The sequence below is a fragment of the Rhinolophus hipposideros genome (assembly GCF_964194185.1).
Source record: "Rhinolophus hipposideros genome assembly, chromosome: X".
NCBI lineage: Eukaryota > Metazoa > Chordata > Mammalia > Chiroptera > Rhinolophidae > Rhinolophus > Rhinolophus hipposideros.
The window spans coordinates 114,165,230-114,188,439 of record NC_138046.1 but is presented as its reverse complement, the minus strand read 5'-3'; the positions used below and the strand labels follow the sequence as shown (position 1 = coordinate 114,188,439).

Sequence of the window (23,210 nt, the reverse complement as noted above, 5' to 3'; positions counted from 1 at the left end):
CTCAGCTTCATAAAACTGAAGAGAATTAGGGCCTTGCTCTGGGTTAGGCTTTGGCATGAGGGACTGTTGTGGCTGCTCTGATCTCCTATGCAGACCACTAACACTTTCTCCACATCAGCAGGAAGGCTGTTTCTCTTTCTTATCATTCCTGTGTTCACTGCAGTAGCACTTGTAATTTCCCTCAGTAGAGGAAGAAAATGCAGATGTGGTGGAAATAGCAAGGGAACTAGAATTAGAAGTGGAGCCTGAAGATGTAACTGAATTGCTGCCATCTCCTGATAAAACTTTAATGGATGAGGAGTTGCTTCTTATGGATGAGCGAAGAGAATGGTTTCTTGAGATGAAATCTACTCCTGGTGCTGTGAAGATTGTTGAAATGACGACAAACAATTCAGAATATTAGATAAACTTAGTTGATAAAGCAACAGCAGAGTTTGAGAGGACCGAATCTAATTTTGAAAGTAGTTCTACTATGGATAAAATGCTCTCAAATGGCACTGCATGCCACAGAGAAATCATTCATGAAAGAGTCAGTTGATACAGCCAACTTCATTATTGTCTTATTTTAAGAAATTGCCACAGCCACCCCAACCTTTAGCAACCACCACCCTGACCAGTCAGCAGCCATCAACATTGAGGCGAGACCCTCCACCAGCAGAAAGATTATATGACTTGCTAAAGGCTCAGATGGTAGTTAGCATTTTTCAGTAATAACGAATTTTTAAATCAAGTATATACCTTGGGTTTTTTAGACAAAATGCTACTACATACTTATTGGACTACAGTATAGTATACACATAACTTTTATATGCAGTAGGAAACAAAAAATTGCAATATTTGCTGTTGTGGTGATCTGGAATCGAACCCTCAAAATCTCTGATGTGTGCCTGTGTATACCTATGATCACAGCAGCACTATTCACAATAGCCAAGAGGTGAAAGCAACCCAAATGTCCATCAGCAGATGAGTGGATAAGCAAAATGTGGTCTATCCATACAGGAGAACATTATTCAGCCTTAAAAAGGAATGAAGTTCTGATACATGTCACAACATGGATAAATCTTGAGGACATTATGTTAAGTGAAAGAAGCCAGTCACAAAAAGTCAAATGTTATATGAAGCCACTTATATGAGGTACTTAGAACAGGCAAAATCAAAGACAAAGTAGAACAGAGGTTATCAGGGGCTGGGGGCAGGGGGTAGTGGAGAGTAACTGCTTAATGGGTACAAAGTTTCTGTTTGGAATGATGAAAATGTTCTGAAAATAGACGGTGGTGATGGTTGCCTAACGTCGTGAATGTGCTTGATGCCACTGAATTGTACATTTAGTATATGTGCTGCCGAAGCGAGCACAGAATTGTACATTTAAAATGGTCAAAGTGGTAAATTTTGTTATATTACCATCATAAAAAAAATGCATAGGGGCCGGCCTGGTGGCTCAGGCGGTTGGAGCTCCGTGCTCCTAACTCCGAAGGCTGCCGGTTCGATTCCCACATGGGCCAGTGGGCTCTCAACCACAAGGTTGCGGGTTCTACTACTCGAGTCTCGCAAGGGATGGTGGGCAGCGCCCCCTGTAACTAAGATTGAACACGGCACCTTGAGCTGAGCTGCCACTGAGCTCCCGGATGGCTCAGTTGGTTGGAGCGCCTCCTCTCAACCACAAGGTTGCCGGTTCGACTCCCACAAGGGAGGGGGGCTGTGCCCCCTGCAACTAGCAATGGCAACTGGACCTGGAGCTGAGCTGCACCCTCCACAACTAAGACTGAAAGGACAACAACTTGACTTGGAAAAAAGTCCTAGAAGTACACACTGTTCCCCAATAAAGTCCTGTTCCCCTTCCCCAATAAAATCTTTAAAAAAAAAAAAAAAAAGCATAACCTTAGTCCAATCGTGAAAAAATCCAATCTGAGGGACATTCAACAAAATGCTGATCAACACTCTTCAAAAGTGTCAAGGTCATGAAAGACAAGAAAAGACGGAGGAAATGTCACAGATTTTAGGAGACTAGGGAGAAATAATAACTAAATGCAATGAGGGATCCTGGATAGGATCCTAGAACAACAACAAAAAAAGACACTAGTGGAAAAACTGATGAAATTAAATAAGATCTTTAGTAAACAGTATTACACCAATGTTGATTTCCTGGTTCTGGTAACAGTACTATGATTATGTAAGATGTGAACACTAGGGAAAGCTGAGTGAGGGATATATGGAAACTCTATACTATTTTTTTATCTCTTCCTTAAGTCTAAAGGAAAAATCAAAAGCTTAAAAATAATTTTTAAATCAATCCACCCTTTATAAAGACTGTGTAATATACAGATGTACAGCAGTTAGTTCTTACCCTGAAGGTGTTCATTTGAAATACCCAAATTAGAAGACAACACTTCAGGGATGGTGGGTCAGGATTTGAAAGACTAATCAGAGTCCCTCTGCCCCAGACTGGTCAATTAGCATAATGGAAATGAGCGACGGCTCCCTGTTCTCCGGATTGGGTGAAAATATTGAATTGGGTGAAAATATCATGCTGGCATCTCAACCCTAGCAAGAACCACATAGAAGAATCTAGAAAGGCCAGCAGTCCATCCTGCTGAGAGAGGGGCCCCTGGACTCTGTCAGGGCCCACAGTAGACCATTAAAAAGGGGTCTTGTCCCCTCCCTGGTGACCAACTGAATGCCACCACTGAAATAGCATCACGTCTACCTGGAAAGTCTCTCGTTTGGCCAGAGAGCTCTAGCTTTTCCTTGTTTAAAGAACAGTCTGAGGGCATGCCTGCTTGCTAACAAGTGTCTGAATGAGTGGTCAAGTGGTCTGAGACTTGCTTTTCCTGTAACATTCCTCCTGGTCGTGAGACTGTGGGAAAGGGCACACAGGGCTCCCATCAATTGTTTCCCAAAAGAATCTGACAATTCTTCAAAGGTCAAGCCAGTTTAGGTCAGTCCACAACAGATTATTTCTTAAGATTCCTGAGAACACGTTCATGGCTCTGGGAGCATGTGTCAGACCAGTCTCCACTCCCCAGAGCAGAGCCCTCTTGGGACAAGGTAGCGGGGCCTCTACTCTCTCTAGACAGAGACGTTTGGACAGTGATATGCCTCCCCTGGGACACCAAGTATCCACACTGAACCCCTGGGACTTGTAGGGGCCAGAGTACACTGGCTGTCCAAAACATGACCAAACTAATTTATTTAGCCTAGTGTCTTCAAGTTCACTCAATAGTAGAATCAATCACAAAGCATACAACAAAAAAGCCCAGGCTTTTATTTTCTTTGGGGCCAGATGTAATCAACCCCATCTTCTATTTTCTTCCTCCCAAGGGGCAGACTCATCTGTCATTTCCTGTCCTCATCCCCCTGCTTCCTCATTCCTCTTTTGCTGGTCAGCCCAGCTGTAACCAGCCATCCTGACTCCCTGCTCTTTTTCAAGCCCGCCCCCTCCCCATCCCAGCAGCCCTGGGAGGGTGGCCCCAGATGAGGGTCCCAGCTGGGATCATCAAAATTCCGGGATGGTCCTACAGAGAAACAAGGTATCTGACAAACTTCATGGCCCGCTGGGCTGAAAGAAACCTTCTCAACTTCCTCAAACTCTGCAAAGATGGAAGCTATCTTCCACACAGGCTGCCACCAAAATGACCGCCCTCTGGCCCTACCTGATGTGATGACCACATCTTAATCCCTGGACCCTGTGAATACCTGGCAAAGGGATGTTAAAATCACGATGGAATTAAGGGTACTAATCAGCTGACCTAAAAATAGGGAGAATAGCTTGAATTATCCAGGTGGACCTAATTAATCCTAAGGATTCTTATAAGTCTAAGTTGGGTGCAAAGAGAAGGTCAGAGTGACACTGTATGAGAAGGCCAGGCTCCGCTGCTGCAGGCTTTGAAGACAGAGGAAGGGACCATGAGCCATGGAATACGGGCAGTCTCTAGATGCTTGAAAAGGCAAGAGAACGGAAATTTCCCTCAAGTTTCTAGAAAGGAATACAGCCCTGTGGATACGTTGATTTTAGTTCAGTGAGATCCGCGCCAGATTTCTGACCTACAGAACAGCAAGACAATAAATTTGTGTTGTTTTAAGCCTAATTTTGTGGTAAAAATGAAAATCCCCCTAATTGTGAACATTTAAATTCTCCTAGTTTGGTGGTACTTTGTTATGGCAGCAATAGGAAAGGAATATACCTGGTTATCAAATGCCACAGTAGCTTGTTTTAAGCCTAATGAATAAGCGAGTCTTACTTAAGTAAAACTATGCAAAGCCCACAGCCCTTTCAGGTTGTCCCCCTGCAGGCTGGCTCCATGCCACTGGCCGCCATTGGCCTCCATTCCCTTAGACCTTACCTCCAAAGGAACCAGTGCCCGGGGACAGAAAGCTCAAGTGGCTTTGTGTCACAGGGCAATTCTAAATAGAACACTTCACCTGTGCCATTTTTATGAGGTATCTGCTTGACACAGATCTTTAAAAAGAAAACCCACTCAGAGTTATTTCTGGAACCAAAGGTGGGCAAGAATGGGGATAGTAAAATGAGATTATTACTTATGAGCAATGGAAGTTAAGCCTAGTCTTACCTATAATTGAATGCATCAATTTGCAACTAAGTATGGAGATGACAATTTCCATTCAGACCACCCCTGCCCGCCGAGTGTGAGTCTGCCTCCCAACGTTGTTCTTCAATGGTCTCCCAATGTTGTTCTTCAATGGTCTCAAAGCTGGTGTATGCCAGTTTGTTCCGGTTATTTGTTTGACCAGTGCCATAAACTCCCAGAGAGCCAGCATTCACTCTTTTCAATATATATTTTTGGTGACGAGTACCCTAAGTGCACAGCAAAACAGAATTATCCTGACTAGAGGGTGAGGGTGAAGAAAGGGAGCGTCATGGCTGTCAGCACTCTTTATTTCAATAGACTGGGACTCTCTTCTCAGCTAGCTGTGAGTTCCAACTCTAACAGCATCCAACCAACATAGGCCTGGCTTAATGATTCCTGTTACCCAGGCTTGAAAATAGTTATAGCTAGCAAAGGCTGGCCTAAAAATACAGGGCCATGATTTCCAATGCCGGAAGCGTGGGGCCATTTTCAGCTATTTTTAGCAAGTGTTGGTTACCGGTGAAGCAGCATAGGGCTCCTAAAATTTTCTAAAGCATGACAAGATTGGAATGCCTGTGATAAGTGGGCTGCTCCCTAAATGAGTGTTCACACACTGACAAAACCAGACGGCTGACAGTCTAGTCAACCCAAGTGGCTTCCAAGGGACTGGCCATCCCGCTGCAATCTCCCAACCATCAGCAACAGCTAAAATACTAAACCATGTGACAGAGGTGTTTCCACCAGCAATTTATGATATTGGAGACATTAGTCTTTGACAACTGGGTATTTTCTAAGCAATTACTCCTTAGGGAGGAAGCAAAAAATCCTGAAGAGAAACTCCAGGGACTGGGTTCAGGCCAAAGATAAAGTACAGCAAGAGGAAAAGAGAAGAAAAACATCGCGCATTGCACAGCGACACTTCCCTAAAATGCAGGATGAGAACCCTACAGAACCCATGCTGGCTCCCTTATCTCAGATCTGCTCTGCAGAAGCACGAACACATGCATGCGCTTCATTGTGTCCCCAAGAGGAAGTGTGACAAGGCTGAACGCCGACCACAACTAAGAAAGATAACATGGAAGGAAACTTTGGAGGGAACAGTGAAGCAAGCCAGCCTGTCAGCTGTCCTAACAACAGTACACCCTACACAAGGGGCAATCATTGATTTTTATTTTTATTTTCCTTGACAAGTTCAAAGCAAAAAAAATGTTTGTTAATGGTGAAGTTAGGGTCACAGGAAGACTCTTACGTGTATGATACAAGTAAGTGGTCTGGGCACAGATGCTGGCATGTTCCCAAAATTCTCCTACAGACCTCATCACGGATAATTTTTTTACCTATTTCTTCAGAGCTTTCAAAAGAGAAATACCTCCAAACATGTAAATATCCCTTATAAAATGGCAGGGCCTACAGCAGGGAAGGTAAGCAGTGCTGCCTTCTCAGTCGCTCCTGAACGTGCGATGTATGCAGGTGCACATAAGCAATATCGTGAAATACCAATTTCTGCCACGCTTTGGGGAAACAAGGCTGGCTTGAGAGTCAGACATCATACGTTGCTTTTACTCATTCAACATATATTTTTCTTTCGCTGCCCATTCTGGCTGAGACACCATGCCAGGTGCTGGGCTACCAGTGTGGGGGAGAAGGCCATGGTCTCCGCCTTGGTGCCACAGAAACTACGATCCATGGAGCATGATTTGGGGGAGGTGGGGTCTTTGCAGTCACCATTGGGGCTTCCTGAGCCAGCACATGCCCTGTGCCCTCTCCTCAAATAGCAACCCTTCCATGCATCTGGAAGCATCTGGTTTAGGGGTGGGGAGGGAGGAAGGAAAGGGAAGAGGGAATGATGTCTGCCTACAGCAAATCGGATTTCCTTACATTTTCCAGCAGACGGAGGAAAGCAAAAATAAAGAAGATGTCTCACGATCCCCCCTCAGAAATAAATAACTCATCCCCAATGGGTGGTTTCTTCCCTTTCATAACTATAAGTCCAAGAAAGTGAAATGATGACTGCAGCAGGCATGAATTATTTTAGTCAGGCATGCTATTCCCTTCCACATCCTAAGCAAGAATTTGTCGGCTCCAGGCTGAGAGCCAAGATTTCCCGGGACCGGGCCTAGGACAACATGGAGGGAAGTGATCAGGCAGGGAGGGCAGGGAGGTGACAGTGCTGCTAGAGCCAGCCAAGGACTAATAAGTCTGGTAGATGCCGAAGTCATCACCACAGAAAGTTTTCCCTGAGATCCAAAACCTGGTGCACATAAATTTGACAAAGTATCGACTTAGCTCCCCCATTATAACAACAAAGCAATCTATGGCAGAGGAGAAAACAAAGAGGATTCCTAAAACAAGCTGCAGGATTGGGGGGCGGGGGGACAACCTGAGGTAGCACAGAAATCAGATGAGGCCCTGCTCCTCCTCCTTGTTCCTCACCCCACCCTGCTCTCCACCCCCCCCCACCCCACTCAAGAAGTAAAGAAATTTGCTTACCCACAACTCCCCAAACCGGCCCTGGTTTTAGTTACCCCTATCCCACCCCTAAATGGGTTAACGCTGAACTCTCCAGCCACGCTATGCCCTTAAATATCTTTTCCTACTACTGAAGGTCCACCAGCTGGGTGCTCTAGACAGAACAATGTATTTTAACACAGCAGCTCCCAGGCATCCAGCACAGCACCAACACACCGTGTCAGCAGCCAATGTCAATGACGACGCTGGTCAAAAGAAAGTGCAACAGATGCTGGTGGCATTTGGGTGCTCCAATTAAAGCTAAGATGAGTGAGAGAAGCCTGGGATACTGGGAACTATTGGTATTTCTCACTTGTGGGCCAGGCAGACACATGGTGGGACCAAGGTTATCAGATGAAAAACAACGCACCAGCCCTGCTGGGTGTAACTGGAACATTCAAAGGAGAATGATCTGGAGTCAATCATTAAATAGCACTTCCACCTAGAGGTTCACATACTCATTGTGATCTACAAATTTTCAACACCTCTCTCTGAAAGAATGATTCAGCCCCCCCAAGGAGAGCACAACCTGGTTATCATTTCAGGGGGGAATTAAAACTCTTAAGGTAAGGGGCGTATGAAGGCCAACTCAATGCTCTGCTGGGGTAGGCAGAGCACTCAAGAGGGTCAGGAAACCCAGGAACAGCAGTACGAGCCTAACTATCCCTAGCAACTGATTGTCAGTCATGGCTCATGTCAGGGAGGCAATAGGGAGTGGTGGGGAGCATGATCAACTGAGCCCTCATGCTCGCCCATCAGAGCAGAGCTGCTACGACTGCAGCCAAGCAGGAATGCCAGCTCAAGGTGCTCAGAAAACTGTCTTCTAACGTGATATGTGCTCCTCAGATTGACACCTTTCCTTCTTTCTGGAAAAACAAAAGTTGTTCAAATAAACACTCCTTGGTTTAACTGCTTATTTCATTGTGTGATTCATGAAACGATCATATCATAGTTTCCCCCCAAAAGGGAAATGAAAGTTAACGAAAATGTGTCACGGAGTGGAACTTTAGATATCTTTGAGTTCCTCTGGTTATCAGATCTTACACTTAATAGGCACTCAATAAACACTTGTAGAATTTAATTGAATTCCAATGGACAACAGTATTGAGCCAACTGTCTCATTTGCCCTAGCAGTATAGGCTGGTTTTGTTGGCAATTTGAAAATATAACGAAGAAAGTACATGGTACCCATTAGCTACCAACTCTTTCTAACATGTATTATCATGGAGTTTAGAAGTTTCACAAAGACTTCCCCCAGAGAGGGCAGCATAAATATTCAACTAAATTTTTGTACATGAACTGACATTTGACATACTTGGTGGCTGAGGAATGAACACTTTACACAATGCTGGCCATTAATGTAAATGACGCATCAAGAAGGCAAGGCTTTCAGATACCGTGTTTCCCCGAGAATAAGCCCTAACCGGAAAACAAGCCCTAGCGTGATTTTTCAGGATGACATCCCCTGAACACAAGCCCTAACACGTCTTTTGGAGCAAAACTTAATATAAGACCCGGTCTTCTTTTTGGGGAAACACAGTAGTTCTTCCAGTCTGGATCCTTGAGTTCTAGCCACCTGTACTTGGTGCCTTTTGAAGCTAAAGGCACAGTGTTTTTTAGGGGAGTGCATGATGATGACACAAAGCTAAGCTTGGAAACCACAGGCAGGTTATTTCGGCCATGACCTTTCCCTTAGCAGCACAGGGCTTGGACCCACATCCCCGCCAATATGAAATCACATTAAGGGCCCAGGATCTTCAGCACAGTTTTCTCCATGGTCTGGGAAGCAAGGTTCCTTTAAATGCCAGTCAGGGTGTGAAGTGAAAAGAGGGAGGGGAGGGAGAAAGAAAGAGAAGAGAAGGAACCAAACCCCGAAGGGTTTCACTGTGCATTCCCTGACCTCACACCTGAGCATTAAACTAGGATTAGTCGTCTCAAAACACTGCAAGGAACTTGGTTCCTCGCTGTGGAGTATGCGAGTCCCACAAGCAGTCTCCTTCAGCGCGCTCTCTCTCTCTCTCTCTCAATCTCTCTCTCTCTCTCTCTCTCTCTCTCTCTCTCTCTCTCACACACACACACACACACACACACACACACACACACACACACACACAGTATAGAAGGGATGATAAGCCATATCAGCATATAGTTTCCTGAAAGCAAACACAAGGACAGCAAGTACCACGTGTAATAATCCCCCGGGACCGAACTCCTCTTCCTTTATCATCCTCATGGGCCATTCCAGTCATTTGGAGGCTCTGGAAACAAAGATTGGTTATGAAATGTCACCCTGCCTGCAACCTGATTTCCTTAAAAGATAAAGAGGGAAATTATGCCTATCACATCCTCACTTATAATATCAACATTATAGAAGCAACCTAAATGCTCAATGGTAGGGGAATGGTTACCTAAGTTAAGATTCATGAATTCAAATATTCAGGTACTAAAACCGCTGGCTTTGAAGATTACTATGAAGTGGGGGGGAAAAAAACCAGGACAGGACATACAATTACATATATTACAATACATGTACATATATCCACAAGTATCCAGTAAAAAGCCTGAAAAGACATATGCCAAAACAAAATGATATGGTTGCATTGGGGTACTGTATAAACAGTCTATTTACATTCTCCTGCTCCCTATTTTCTAAACTCTATAATATATACTCAGTATATGTTTATAACAAAAACCATTTTTTAAGGTTAGGGAATATTGGAGCCAGAAGAAGACACACCCACCCCACCCCTCACTCGGGGATGGGGGCCATCTCTGCCGTCCTCCAGTCCTCCAAATTGCGAACTGCCCTCACTGGCAGGGAGCTGCTCTTGGAGAGGCCCCCCAAGGCTGTGGGCTGGGGACACCTCCCCAAGCCTGTCACTCCAGTCTGCTGCCCTGAGGGGAAAGGAAGCAGGAGCCCTTCCCACCTGTGCTCACAGCGGCACACTCCCCAAAGGCTTCCTCTTCCCCAGGGGACCTCACATCCTGATGTGGCCATCTTGACCTTAGACCGCATATTACAAACGATAGTTTCATCTAGTTTCACCAGCTACAGTACTTTTTACTGAGCAAAAGAGGTAGTGATATCAGTTGTAAATCCTGAGACATGCGGCCATACTGCCTGGGAGACAGCTTAAAGGAAGAACTCAGAGGGATATGAGAAAGGGGGGGGGGGAGTTGAGGGAGAGAGACAGTGTTGAGAGAGAGGGAAAAGGAGAGAGGGGGGAGGGAAGAGACTACAGAGTGAGGGGTTCAGGGGAGACAGCTGGGGCAGAGAAAGACAATGAGAGAGAGGGATGGGAGAGAGATGAGATGGTGGGAGAAGAGAGAGAGGGCTTGAGGGAGAGGGAGGGGATAGAAGGTAAAGGCATGGGAAAAGAGAGGGAAGAGTAAGAGGGAAGAAGAGGGCCTTAGTGAGAAGTGGGGAGAAAAAGGCAGGGGGTATGGAGGAGAGAAAGTGTACAAAAGGGGAGGTATGCAGGAGAAGTGCGGGCAAGAAGGGATATAGACACAGGGCTAGGAAAGGAAGGGTAAGGAAGAGAGAGGGTGAGGGAGGGGGTAAGAGAGAGGCGCAGGGGGAAAAGGGGCAAAAAATAGGGAGGCTGAGGGGAAGAGGAGGAGAGAAAGAGCAGGAGCAAGGGTCAGGAGAGGGTGGGTGGGGGAAGAGGGTAGGATGAACAGTAAGGGCAGAGAGGAGAGGAGGAAAAAGAAAGTTTGGTGAGAGAGAGTGGGGGTAAAGAGAAGGTATGTGGAGGGGGTGAGGGAAAAAGGGTGTGGGGAGAGGGGTTACTTGGATGGAGGAGAGGGGAGAGAGGCTATGTGGGGAGTGAGGGATAGGGTGAGAAAGACAGGGTGGAAGAGAGAAAGTGGGGAGGAAAGAGAAGAGAGAAGGCACAAGGTTGGAAAGAGGACAACCAGACCTTATTGGGACGGTCCCCTGCCCCCTTTTTCCCTACATCTTTCCGTCCCAGTGGTTAACTCGCCAGGCGGTAGCTGTTTTTCACAATGTCTTCATCTCTTCCTCCATTTAAAAACCCACAGGTTCCCTAAAAGGGCCAGACAATGTCACAACTGTACCCCGCCCCGACAGCATGCTATCACTAACCCATCCAAGTGCCCCCCGAAGTGACATCCACATTTTTTTAAGTGCTGCCAACTCAAAAGGAGAAATAGAGTTCAGTTACACAATGCAGGGTCTCAAAGGGTAAAAATAACCCTGTTATTCATTCAGAAGCACAACTGTGCCTGGCACTGCCAGAAGCCCTTCCTCAGGGGAGCTGCATGAAAAGGACTCTGATGATGGAATATCCCTGAAGGTGCCAACACCACTTACACCAATCACTTCTTTGTCAAGAGAAAGCCAGGAAAAATGGGCACAGGGCACCTTCAGATATTCTGGTTTAAGGCTTGAAATATGCTCATTCATAGTGCATGCCCCAAGAGTGTGCCTCCAGGCACCTCCATCTCACGGGCACTACTCCAAGGGGCAGGGCTTCATTTGGGTCACCCTGTGTGCCAGCACCTAGCATACACCTGGCACTGAGAAGGCCCTCCTTAAACATTTACAAAGCACAGAACTGGACATGTCCCTCCCCTCACAGGTGTGGGCAAGGAGCAGCCACCGAGGTGTTCCCAGGGGGCGACCCTGACTCCAGTGGGCACGGGGCCTCACTAATAGGAATTTGGAACTGGGAACAAATCAAGTCACTCTTAGCAAGTGGCTGGAACTGTGATGTGTGCCTTTGTGAATGAGCTGCACAAAGCGAAGGGGAAGGGACAAGGAGGAGAGACGGCCAGAGGGCATGCTGGGCAGCTGGCCCACCCCTGAGGGGCTTCTTGGGGAGTTCAGGTTGCATAAAAAGCCCCTGTGGCCCTGGAATAAACGCCCCTTTTCAGGTTACCAAGCTCTGCTTGACTTCCTCACTTGAATAAAGTCCTTCCTACACATAGGATGTGAAAGTGGGAAGACACTTTCCAACTCAGCTGAGAAGCGAGGTCCAGATCAGTTAAGACCCAGAACAAAGTTTCTGGACCAGATCAAGGACCCAGATCACATGAGACTCAGGAGTACACAGCACAAGCTTCTAGAGAACTCTTCCAAAATACACGTGTTCCCTCCATCAGAAGCGGATGGGGAGGACGGAGGCACAGAGTTCCAATGCACAACCCCAGGTAAAAACTCAGCAGCTGGATATTCGTTCTCCCATCATCAATTAATCATGAGGTAAAATGGAGGGGAAATATAACAGAAATGCTTATCTACTGGTATATGCATGAAATCCCCCTGGAAGAATTCACAGGAAATAAAGTATCAACCACCTCTGGGGAGGGTCACTGGACCACAGGAGGACTGGGATGGGAAGGAGCCCTTTCACTGTAAGCACTTTTCACCTTTTGAATTTTGAATCCTGTGGATGTATATGTAACCTAGCCTAAAAACTAACTTCAGAAAAATAATTTAGGGCCAGCCCGATGGCTCACGTGGTTGGAGCGCCAGGCTCCTAACGCCGAGGTCACCGGTTCAAATCCCACATGGGCCTGTGAGCTGCGCCCTCTACAGCTAAGATTGTGAACAACGGTTCTCCCTAGACCTGGGCTGCCCTGAGCAGCTGGAGGTGGGTGCGGGATACTGTCTGCTGCTGCGGGCTACCGTGTGCTGCCAGGAGCGGCAGGTGGACAGCGTAAGTGGCCGGCAGCCATCGTGCATGGCTGTGGGCTACCGTGTGCCACCTTGAGTGACCGGCAGCCATCGTGATCTGCTGTGATCTGCTGTGAGCTGCTGTGAGGGGCCAATCAACGACCGGCAACCGACTGCCTCAGCAGGGGGGAACGCAAAGCTCATAATAGCAGCATGGGCCAGGGAGCCGTGTCCTACACAACTAGACTGAGAAACAGCAGCTTGAACCGGAGTGGGCTGGGGGGAGGCAGAAAAAGGGGGGGAAAAGTAAACATTTCTCTGGCAAGCAGCTCATCTCTATGCCCAACAAAGAGATGAAGGTTGTTAACTGTTTGCCCCTTTCAAAATTTCTCTTCAATTTGTGACACCCCTACCCTCATTCCCCCTTGCCCCAAGCTAATTACTTTCTTTTCTGACAAAGAAGCAATTAAGCTAAAAAATCTCCACCAACTGACAAACACTTACTTTGCCTAACCTGCTTGAGGTACCATTAATTGACAGATTGTATTTGGGTTGCCACCTCTGTTCTCTATCTAATATTTTATTGAAAACAAAGGGACAGTGAGAAATAACTGGTTAAGTGGTGAAAACCTGTCCCATTTTGTTTGTTGTGAACAGGTTTTTTGAGTTTGGGTTTTTTAATGATCAGAATAGGAGAAAGGCCAAGGGCATTTATGAAGCCATTTGTGTCAAATGAATTTCACCCAGAAGGCAGCATCCAGAACAGTCTGGTGAAGAAAATGGAGCTCCATGAAAAACCTGGCTTAAAGGGAGGCGAGAGCAAAGCCAGGAAGGCCTTTTCCAGTTCTCCTCCAAAACAACTTTCAAGCACCTCCTTCTAGCTTCAGGCACAAAAATGAGAACTAGCTGGAACAATTAGAGAGGACGCTAAGCTAATTAAAGACGTTTCACACAGGGAGTGGGTACGTGATGGATAAAACCGGTGTAGCCCCAAAGGACCAGACCCAGAATAGGGCCCCAAGTCTTCCAAGTCTAGAACAGTCCAGAAAAATCTGGCCAAAACACGAGGGCTGATGTTTACGTACTGACTGGTAAGAAGTTGAAGTTTAAGGAGATGGTAATTTAAACTGTCTATACATGCTTAACTTGGGTGCTTAAGGACTTAAATTTGTTATGCAAAGTAAGAAATTAATGAGTATTTAAATATTTATAGTATTTAATCCAAGATACTGAGGAAGAAATGGCAGTATGAATTGAATAGCACTTCATCTTACCACTCTGTCCCCACACCTGGGGACAGGTCAGCCTCCTGCGGTGGCCCCACCATTTCCCTGGCCACTGGAAGGAAATCAGCCTTGGTCTTTACTGGGCTTTTCTTGCCAACTGAATACAATTCCATGAGGACAAATATCAGAAGGTTTTCTTTTTCTTTTTATTTTTTTGGTCATTTTTTTTTCTTCCTAAGGCTAAATATAAGCAACGTTTATCACTGAAGTAAGGTCCGTGAGCTACACTCTGCTTTATTTAAGTGTCCTCTCATGAAAACCATACATCTGCCTGTAAAATAATTATCCATAAAGTATCAAGTTGTAAACCAAGCGCTCCTAAACAACCAGGTTGCCGGTGTTGCTTTGCCAACTGAAGGAATTTAGTGAAGAAACATGGAACTCCATTAACCCTCCACGTGTGAATGAACTGGAGCAGTCGGTTTGGCATTGCTGGGTTTTCTCCCCTAACTGAAATATCTTTAAAGAACCCCAGTAATTGCCAAGGAAGTTACCCAAGCAACTAACTTGCACATGCTTCAGGATGTAGAGACATTCAAACTTCTCCCACACACCTGGAGGGACACAGCAAAAATGAAGTATCTTCCAAAGGGAACATCGGCCAAAAATATTAAAAAAAAAAAAAAAAGCATACTGTCCCTTTTCCTCTTCCTTTGGAATCTTAACTGGAATCCTTGGGCTTCCTCTAGGTGTTCTCCAAAATGGCTGGGTGGTGCAGGCACCCTCAGTGCACACAAACTCAAACACTCAAGTTAGAAACTTACCCAGCAGGAGTGATGAGAAGTTTTCGAGACAGACAGCAGGGCTGCTTGCACAGCACAATGAAGGTACTTATGGCACTAAGTTGTATACTTCAAAATGGTTAAAATGGCAAATTTTGTTATATATATTTTACCATAATTTTTAAATTAATAATGTAATATAGCAAAAACCATTGAACTGCACACTTTAGATGGGGTGGATTGTAAGACATGTGAATTCTATCTCAATAAAGTTGTTCTAAAAAAACTTACCAGGGAAACAGCCTGTAGAAAGAGTCTCACTGGGGGAAGCAGGAGCCTGACATTTATTGAGCATTGAGCACCTACGTAAGTTGCTAGTTCTCTCATATTGAAAGGGAGCTGGGTTCTGCCACTAGGAGACCACGTCACTTTGCCTCTCTAAGTCTGTTTCATCATCTGATGGTGCCGGCCATGACTGCCAAGGACCCTTCCAGCTCTTCAGTTCCAGGGACCGATGTGTAAGGGGCAAAAGGACCCATCATTTGTCACTCAGCATAAGCACATCCCATTAGGAAGGCAAAACATCAGGGGAACCAAACATGGGACAAATAAGTTTAACAACTTCATGATCCAAGTATTGACAGAAGAGGGGCAAGAGCTATGTTAAAACACTCTCTACTCAAGGAACAAAATGGTAAAAGTGGCAAAGAGTCCAGCTCTTCAGTGACTTCTTGGTTCATTCATAAAACAAAGGCTGTGGCTACAGAGGAAAACCTTCTGTTCCAGAGCGGCTGATGACGACAGAGGGAAATGGCGCTCCAGCCATCTGTGTAACACTCAGGGCCAGCTTGCCCAACATTCAGACCAGAATACTACGGTGGGGGCTGTCCTGTGCATTGCAGAATGTGGAGCAGCACCCCTGTCCTCTGCCCACCAGATGCCGGTAGACTGCCCTGCCCCCACTATCTGTGACAACCAAGTATCTCCGGACATTGGCAAATGTCCTCCTGGAGGGCAGAATTGCCCCCAGTTAAGAACCAGTGCCAGAGAGAATTTTCTGTCTCAAAACTTGCCATTCTTTGTTGAAGCTGTGTGACCCATGTGGCGTCCCCCTTCTCATCCACTGCAGTGCAGGCCACCGTGAACTGTCAGCAAACACACCTCGTCAGCAGGCTCTGCCTCTTTTCCAGAATTGTACACACACGCCTGGCAACCAATAGCCAAGGAGAATTTCAAGTAGTAACTGTACTTGGGTGAATGGGTTACTCATTCATTCATTCGTTAACATAAGGCAGCTATTGTATGCCAAGCAGTGAGTCAAGGCAATGGAGTTGAGGACACCCAGAGAGGAACAGACTTAATACAAGACTAAGTATTGAACCGCCACCATTGGAACAGGCCTCAAAAGACAAATGAGAGGTATGATAGACTGAGTCATAGCCCCCCCCCCCAAAGACGTCCACACCCTGCTTCCCAGAACCTGTAACTACGTTATCTTCCATGGCAAAAGGGACTTTGCAGATGTGATTCAGTTAAGGATCTTGAGATGGGCAGGGTATCCTAGATTATCCAGGTGGGCCCAATCTAACAAGACAGTCCTTATAAAAGGAGGGCAGGAGAGTCAGAGTAAGAGAGAAGGAGCTATGAGGACAGAAGCAGAGGTTAGAGTGATGTGGCCACAAGCCAAGGAATGCAGGCCATCTCTAGAAAGTGGAGGAAATGGGTTCTCCCCTAGGGCCTCCAGAAGGAAGCAGCCCTGCAGACTTGATATTGACCCAGCAAAAATCCATTTTAGACCTCTGACCACCAGAAGTGTAAGATTACAAACTGATGTTGTTTTATACCATGGGGTTTGCAGTAATTTGTTGCAGTAGCAAGAGGAAAATAATACGGGGAGACTACAGGGCAGGGAAGAGAGTAAAATCACTCCCCATCAAGGGAATTACGTGGGGAAGGCTCAGAGGCCTGAGCGAACGGGCATGAAACAAGAAAAGGCTGAGGGTGGCTGCTGGGCTTCACAAAGGCTCTGCTAAGGCATTCACCATCTAAAACAGCTGCAGAATGGTAGGAGACGTGGGGTTAATTCCAGAAATATTTGGGGCTTGACTGTGCATTGCAAGGTGCTGAGAGAGGGGAAAGGAGGAGGAAAAAGAAGCAAGGCAAAAAGCAGAATACCTATGGAACTCATGGAAAGGTGGTAATACCGTCAAGGAAATGGGGGATACGAGTCAGGACACTACAAAATCTTTACAACATTATTGATGACAATCCCCAAATTGATTTCCGTATTCCCGTGGCCATCTTCTGGTTACCGACTGCGCTTCCTAATCCCCTCACCTTCCCCTTTATCCCCACCCCTCCCATCTAGCAACCCTCAGTTTTTCCTCTATGTCTCTGAGACTGTTTCTGATGAGTTCGTTCATTTGTTCTTTTCTTTAGATTCCACACGTTAAAAAAAAAATGTTAAAAAAAAAGAGTCAGGACAGGTACCATGGAGGAGAAATGCTGAGCTCAGTGTACGACATGCTGTTTGAGGTGAGTAAGACAGACCTGATGACGTGAGCGAGAAGGTTAGGGATAATACCCAATATGCACTTTAGGCTTACCGGGTGCCAGGCACAGGGCACAGTGACCAAATAGATGCCATCGCTCCCCTCCGTACACATGGCAGAGAGAGACAGAAGACTCAGTATCAGAGTGACATGATATGAGAGACACTTGATTGGCCATTGCTGGCTGGGAAGATGGAAGTGGGGCAAGAGCCCAGGAATGTGGATAGACTCTGGAAGCTGGAAAAAGCAAGACAAGGGATTCTCCCCCAGAGCCTGCACAAGGAGTACAGCCCTGCTGACATCTTGATCTTCGCCTAGTGAAACCTGGACTGGACTTCAAAACGCTTAAGATAGTAAAGCTGTGATGTCCTTAGGCACCAAGTTTGCAGTGGTTTGTTACAGGAGCAACTGGAAACTAATACAGGAACCAGATATAGAAAATGATGCACAAATATCGAGAATCCTAATAATGCTAACAACATATTTTGAAGGTCCCGTCTAAAGAGGATGGAGGGAAAAGAAGGATGATGGGAAAGACCTGTGTGACACTCTGGGAAAAGTCCAGGTGACACATTGAGAGGGGCTGGCTAAAGTCACTAACGCCAAGGTGTGGAGGTTTGGCTGGGAACTGGATTCACGGAAGAATCAACACTACTGTCCCACTAACCCCATGAGAAGTCTGTCCTGAAGTTGGAGCACATTTTTCTCCTTCTCTAAGATTTTGTCACTTACTATAGCATCTTATTTTATAACCAGAGTGCCGTGTTCTCTTTGGTGACCCACACCGTCTGGACCTCAGCTTTCTCAACTGTAAGCCGAGAAGGTTCTACATTAAACCCTGACCGGGCATCAGAACCACCTGGTGGGCTCCTTAATACAGACTGCTGGGTTCCACCCCCACAGTTCCTGATTGAGTCAGACTTGGGGCCAGAGAATTCGTGTCTCTAATGGGATCCCAGGGGAGGCTGACGCCGCTGGTCTCTTGTATCAATCATATCACACTCTGAGAACCACCGTATTAGAGACATTCCTTTTCTCACATTGAAAGGATTCGAGTATTTTCCTGCCCCGCTTCTTTAACCACTAAGAGCCGCCCTGACTTCTTGGTTCTCAACAGCTTGCTCCCCATTACTCCAGATCTCTTCCCCTGGTATAGCATTTCAGTTGTCCATTCTGCTTAAAGGTGAACAGTCCCCAGACTAGAACTGGCCAATATTAAGGAATTAGCCACAGAATATACCTAGAAAGCCATTCTCCTCCCTGCCCTGACTCATCTCTTAGTTAACTTAGGGACAGAGAAAAGCAGCCCCGACCATCCATCCGGAAGCTGGCCAGGCACTTTCCTGTTGAACAGTAAGCAATTTCCCAGAACACCAACATCTGACAAGGCCACTCTGTGACCAGGATGGAACAAGACAAAAACAAGACCACTCAGTAATCATGTCTGAACACGGACAAAGCATGAATCTTGTCCAAACCACAAACGTCACCAAACATCCCCCCATCTTAGCTGAGTGACTGCTGCTATTTACTGACACCCTCTTGCTGCGATGCCCCAAAGTGTGCATTCTCCCTCGCTACAAGGAGAAGGAAACCAGCTTGTTACACTCCAGGGGTGTCGCTGGGGGTGTGCCTGGAGGGTTGTGACAACTCCTACTCAACTTTCAGATTTAAGCTCAAACACCATCTCCTCAATGCCACTGTCCTTATCCCTCTGCAGGCGAAATCAGATTCCCCCTCTAATTTCTTCCACGAGACCTGCCATGCTTATAATTACATACAGTCATGGGCACTGCACGAAAGTAAGCCTCTTCCACCAGACTGAGAAGCCCAAGCGGGCAGGTCTGTGTGTGTCGTGCACCTGTTCCTAGCACAAAGGCTGGCACAAAGCAGGAGGTCAATACTATATATTGGGTGGATGGATAAATGAAAAAATACTGACCATTGTATGCAATCCACTTTAAGACGATTGCAAATACAAGAGTTGATGAGAGAACGTCAGCAATGCAAAACGAACTGGTCAGAGACAAAACAACCAAGCTCTGTGCAACCAGAACGGTAGCAAGGGTTTGCCTGTGCGGTGATGGACAGACAGTCACAAACAATAAAGGTGAAACCTTTTCTTCCATTTCTAACTCAAGACCGTTTGTGGAGGCCAACATGTGATATTCATTTTAGCTTTAGTTTAGCATAAAGCAGTCTACCACCAAAATACATTGCTAAAAACAGGCCAAACTTTGTTGTTACTCTGGAATTCTTTAAATGGAAATCATTTGCTGGGCTTGCAAATCCTTCACTATTCACAGATTGGGATCATAATAACATGTGTGCAGTTGTTAATTACAAGAGGCTTTCCCTGTACTCCCCACAAGCTCAGAGGGCACATTCTGAACGGGCTTCTGTAAGAGGCCATTTCACAACTAACCGGTTCATTTCAGGACTGGGGCTTTGATGCTTTTCAGTTATTTTTCAGATCAAAGACCATATAACACAGTTTTATTGTGTTATCCATCAACAGAAAAATCATTATCAGGCCAGGTAAGAATGCAAGTGTATCAAATTGATAAACTGGACAAATCTTCTGAAAACCAAAGAGACTTGGGAGATTGGGCAAGGGGTGCACATACACCCCCCCCGCTTCATAAACAGCACTGTTAGGTAGGTGGCTCCAGCGGAAGACAGACAGAACCAATTGTTAAATGCCTGTACTCATCACAAATACACTGCTGAAGATGCTTTAGAAAATAGCAAGTGATCCTTAGCCACAAACTATGGCCATCTTAAATCCCACTATAAATATTTAATGAATTAAGTGACAGTATTCATTTTAATCTTATCACCTCCAAGTATTATTAGCACCTCAAATAAATGAAGATCACTTTCTGAGTCCCCCCCACTCACCACCCGCTGACCATTTGTAATGGCTACAGTAAAAAAAAAAAAAGATTAAGCTTGCAAGGACTGATTTTCTTCGGAGATTCTGGATAATGAAAGTTCAGACTTGAATGACAATTTAACAGGTCTGTTTCTTCTTAAATAGAACTTGGTCCTCTTCCCACTGAGATAGAGAAAGCACAGTCCAGCCATGGGAAGACATTTGGATCTAACGTGTTTTTGTGTGTGTGTGCAACCCTCTCGGCAACCCACCCAAAACGAAAGGTGATCAAGACAGCATTTTTGGTCATCTATGGAGAAACCAATTTATTACTAGAGTGATCGGTGATTTTAAAGTCTATACTTTTGTTAATGAACTAAATCATCTTATTACGTGCAGAAGCAAAACAAGAGTGTGGAGAGCTAAGTGTTTTGTCTTCTACAGAGTAGGAGGGTTTCTTACTCATTCATTCATTCATTCATTCATTCATTCAATAAATATTGACTGAGGGCCTACTCCATGCCACACACCAAAGAAAACAGTGTTGAGGAAAACGGTGCAACACAGCAGCACCTTCCCTATGGTCATGGAGCTTACAGTAGAGGAGATACATGTTAAACAAACTTGATATGTAATACTGCTATACAAAAAAAAAAAGGTGCTATGGGAGAAAGGGCAACAGAGAGGAACTAATTTAGACTGAGGTGGTGCGGGGATCAGAGAAGGACACTGAGAAAAAAGTGACATTGAAGCTGAGAGGCCATTAGATCGCCACCACTTTAAAAAAGGAAAACCATTTTGACAAATGACCACAGATAGGGTTTTAACTTTACCTGTCAACAACTGACTGGGTTAAACCTCCCCTTTTCCAGCCCATCTGTCTTCATGTGCATTTTATGACTGCTCACCTATCAGTTTCTGACTCACCCACCCAAATCCTATTACCTGAACACAGAAAGGTCTGACTTTATTATAATTTATTATAATCTATAGCCTTCCTATGCTTGGCCTAGAAACACCCTAAAATAATCTGCCAAAGGCAGGAAAAACAGAGACTGGCTGTCCGCCAGAATATTACCTGGGTGGACCAAACGTTTAATAGCCCAGGCAATCACAAGTCCTTTGCCCAGTAAAGTGTCATGTCTTCTGGGCAGCAAGGTGGCTCCAGTGCTAGGGGTCTATACCAGGTGGGACCCAGGAGGCCTAATGGTTAGTTGCCTAGTTGGAACTGATGTTTGATCAGTAAATCAAGGACTGGATCACCCTTTCCAGTTCCCCGAGCCTGCAGACTTAGAGAATGTGGGAAGTGGCCTTTGAGCATCATGGAGTGGAGAGCTCCAGGCTGAGGAAGGCAGGCAGGCAGAGAGAGAGGGGATCAGGAAAAGGGGCGTCCAGGGAGGCGCGTCAGGCGCTCAGCACCTGAGGGTGGCACTCCAGGCCGGGTACTGGGGCGTTCCCGCCCCCAACAACGCCAGCCCCCAGCAAAGGCAACCCGGCCCCCAGCTGCCTGGACACCCCGAGATGCCAGCTTCCCCCACCGCGGGGCAAGGCAGGCAGCGCGAATCCCGCGCAGGGCCGGAGCCCACCAGCTCCCGCTACCCGCGTCCTCAGTGCAGAGGAGGGCGCGCTGGGGCGAAAAAAATGGCCAAGACCAAACTCTCTCCGCCCACCCGAAAAGCCAACCACACCCCCTGTATCCCTCAGCCCAGCCACCCCGGGACGGCCCCCGCGGTCCTGCGCCCGGGCCCCCGCGGGGTTCCAGTCTGCGCCGCGCGGGCTTGGCAGGGACGTGGGCGCGAGTGGGAGTGAATGGGGGTGCGCGAGGCAGGCAGGGCGCCCACCGCTGTGTCACCCGCCGGTGCCCTGACCCCGGGGCACCCTCCCCAGCTCCGCAATCCTGAGACAGGCGCGCCGCCCCCAGGCTGAGGTGGGGACCCGGGCACCCGCGCACGAGCGGCCCCCCACTCACCCATTGGCGTCGAGCCGGACCGGGCCGCCGAGGCAGCGTGAAAGTTGGCGGAGGTGGACGCGGGGGGTCGAGGCGATGGGGTCGAGGCGCGGGGATCGGGGAGCCGGGACTGGGGCGCGGGGATCCGCACACAGCGGCAGCTGGGCCGGCTTCCTCCTCAGTAGTGGCGGCCACGGTGGCTCAGCGCCGCCCGCTGCTGCCTCAGCTGCTGCTGCCGCTGCTGCCCCGGGGCGACTCCTGCTGCTGCTGCTGCTGCATCGCGGCCCGCTGCGCCCGGCTGCGCCGGGTTTCCTGCTCCCCGCGAGTGGAAATTGCGAAAAAAAAAAAAGCGCCGCCCAGCCCAGCACCCGGCAGCCGCGGCCGCGCCGCCCGCTCTCCCCTCCTCCTGGCCACCGCCGCGGTGCTCCTGCGGCTCCGCCTGCCGGGGACGCGCGGCGGCCGGGGCGGGGGCGGGTCCGGGGCGGGGCCTGTGGGCGTGGCCGGGCCGGGGCGGGGCGTCCCTGCGGCGGCGGCGCTCGGGCGCCCCCCTCACCGCCCGCTGGGTTGGGACCCAGCTCCGCGCAAGGACACCCCACACCCGCGGCGGTTCGGCTAACGCCCCGGGAAATGCCGCGAGACTCCTCGAGACCGGAGGAGAAGGGGTCCGTGGGGGAGGGGGCGTCCGAGTGGAAGAGCACGTGGGAAGGGAGGTGGAAGGAGCGGATCGCGAGGGCGTGACCAAAGGGGGAACACGGGCTAGGGGAGGGGAGACTATGGGCAGGTGAGGGGCTGAACACGTGGTAATCCGGGGTGGGAGGGGTCGAGGTAATCCAGAATAAGCCTTCATAGAGGGGGCTGTTGGGAAGGAGGGAGAAGGGGTCCCCATGGAGGGAGAGAAATGCTCGGTCCCTTCAGTGAAGCGTGGGAAAGGCAGGCCAGGTGCGAGTTTGCACGTAGGAAGTGGTGGGACAGAAGGACGCAGTGGGGCGCATCTCCCCGCTCAGACTCTCGCAGAGACCCCTAACCCCTTGCCTCAGGTGCCTGGGCCAGGTAGGGTTCGCTTGCTCAACAATGTTCAGGGGCTCTGATGTTCCC

General features: G+C 47.6%; 1 protein-coding gene across 9 annotated transcripts in view; it reads right to left on the bottom strand.

The window, feature by feature from the left end:
* Positions 1-22,565, bottom strand: part of SH3KBP1 (SH3 domain containing kinase binding protein 1) — a 324,637-nt gene extending 302,072 nt beyond the window's left edge. For 2 of the 9 annotated variants that reach the window (XM_081043256.1, XM_081043260.1), the window contains exon 1: positions 22,137-22,565. In XM_081043256.1, coding sequence (XP_080899382.1) covers positions 22,137-22,140 — 4 coding nt within the window. In that variant the 5' untranslated portion in view covers positions 22,141-22,565. The remainder of the gene's footprint in view (positions 1-22,136) is intronic. The other 7 variants (XM_081043247.1, XM_081043253.1, XM_081043259.1 and 4 more) reach the window with 7 other exon arrangements.
* Between the last annotated feature and the right edge of the window lie 645 nt (positions 22,566-23,210).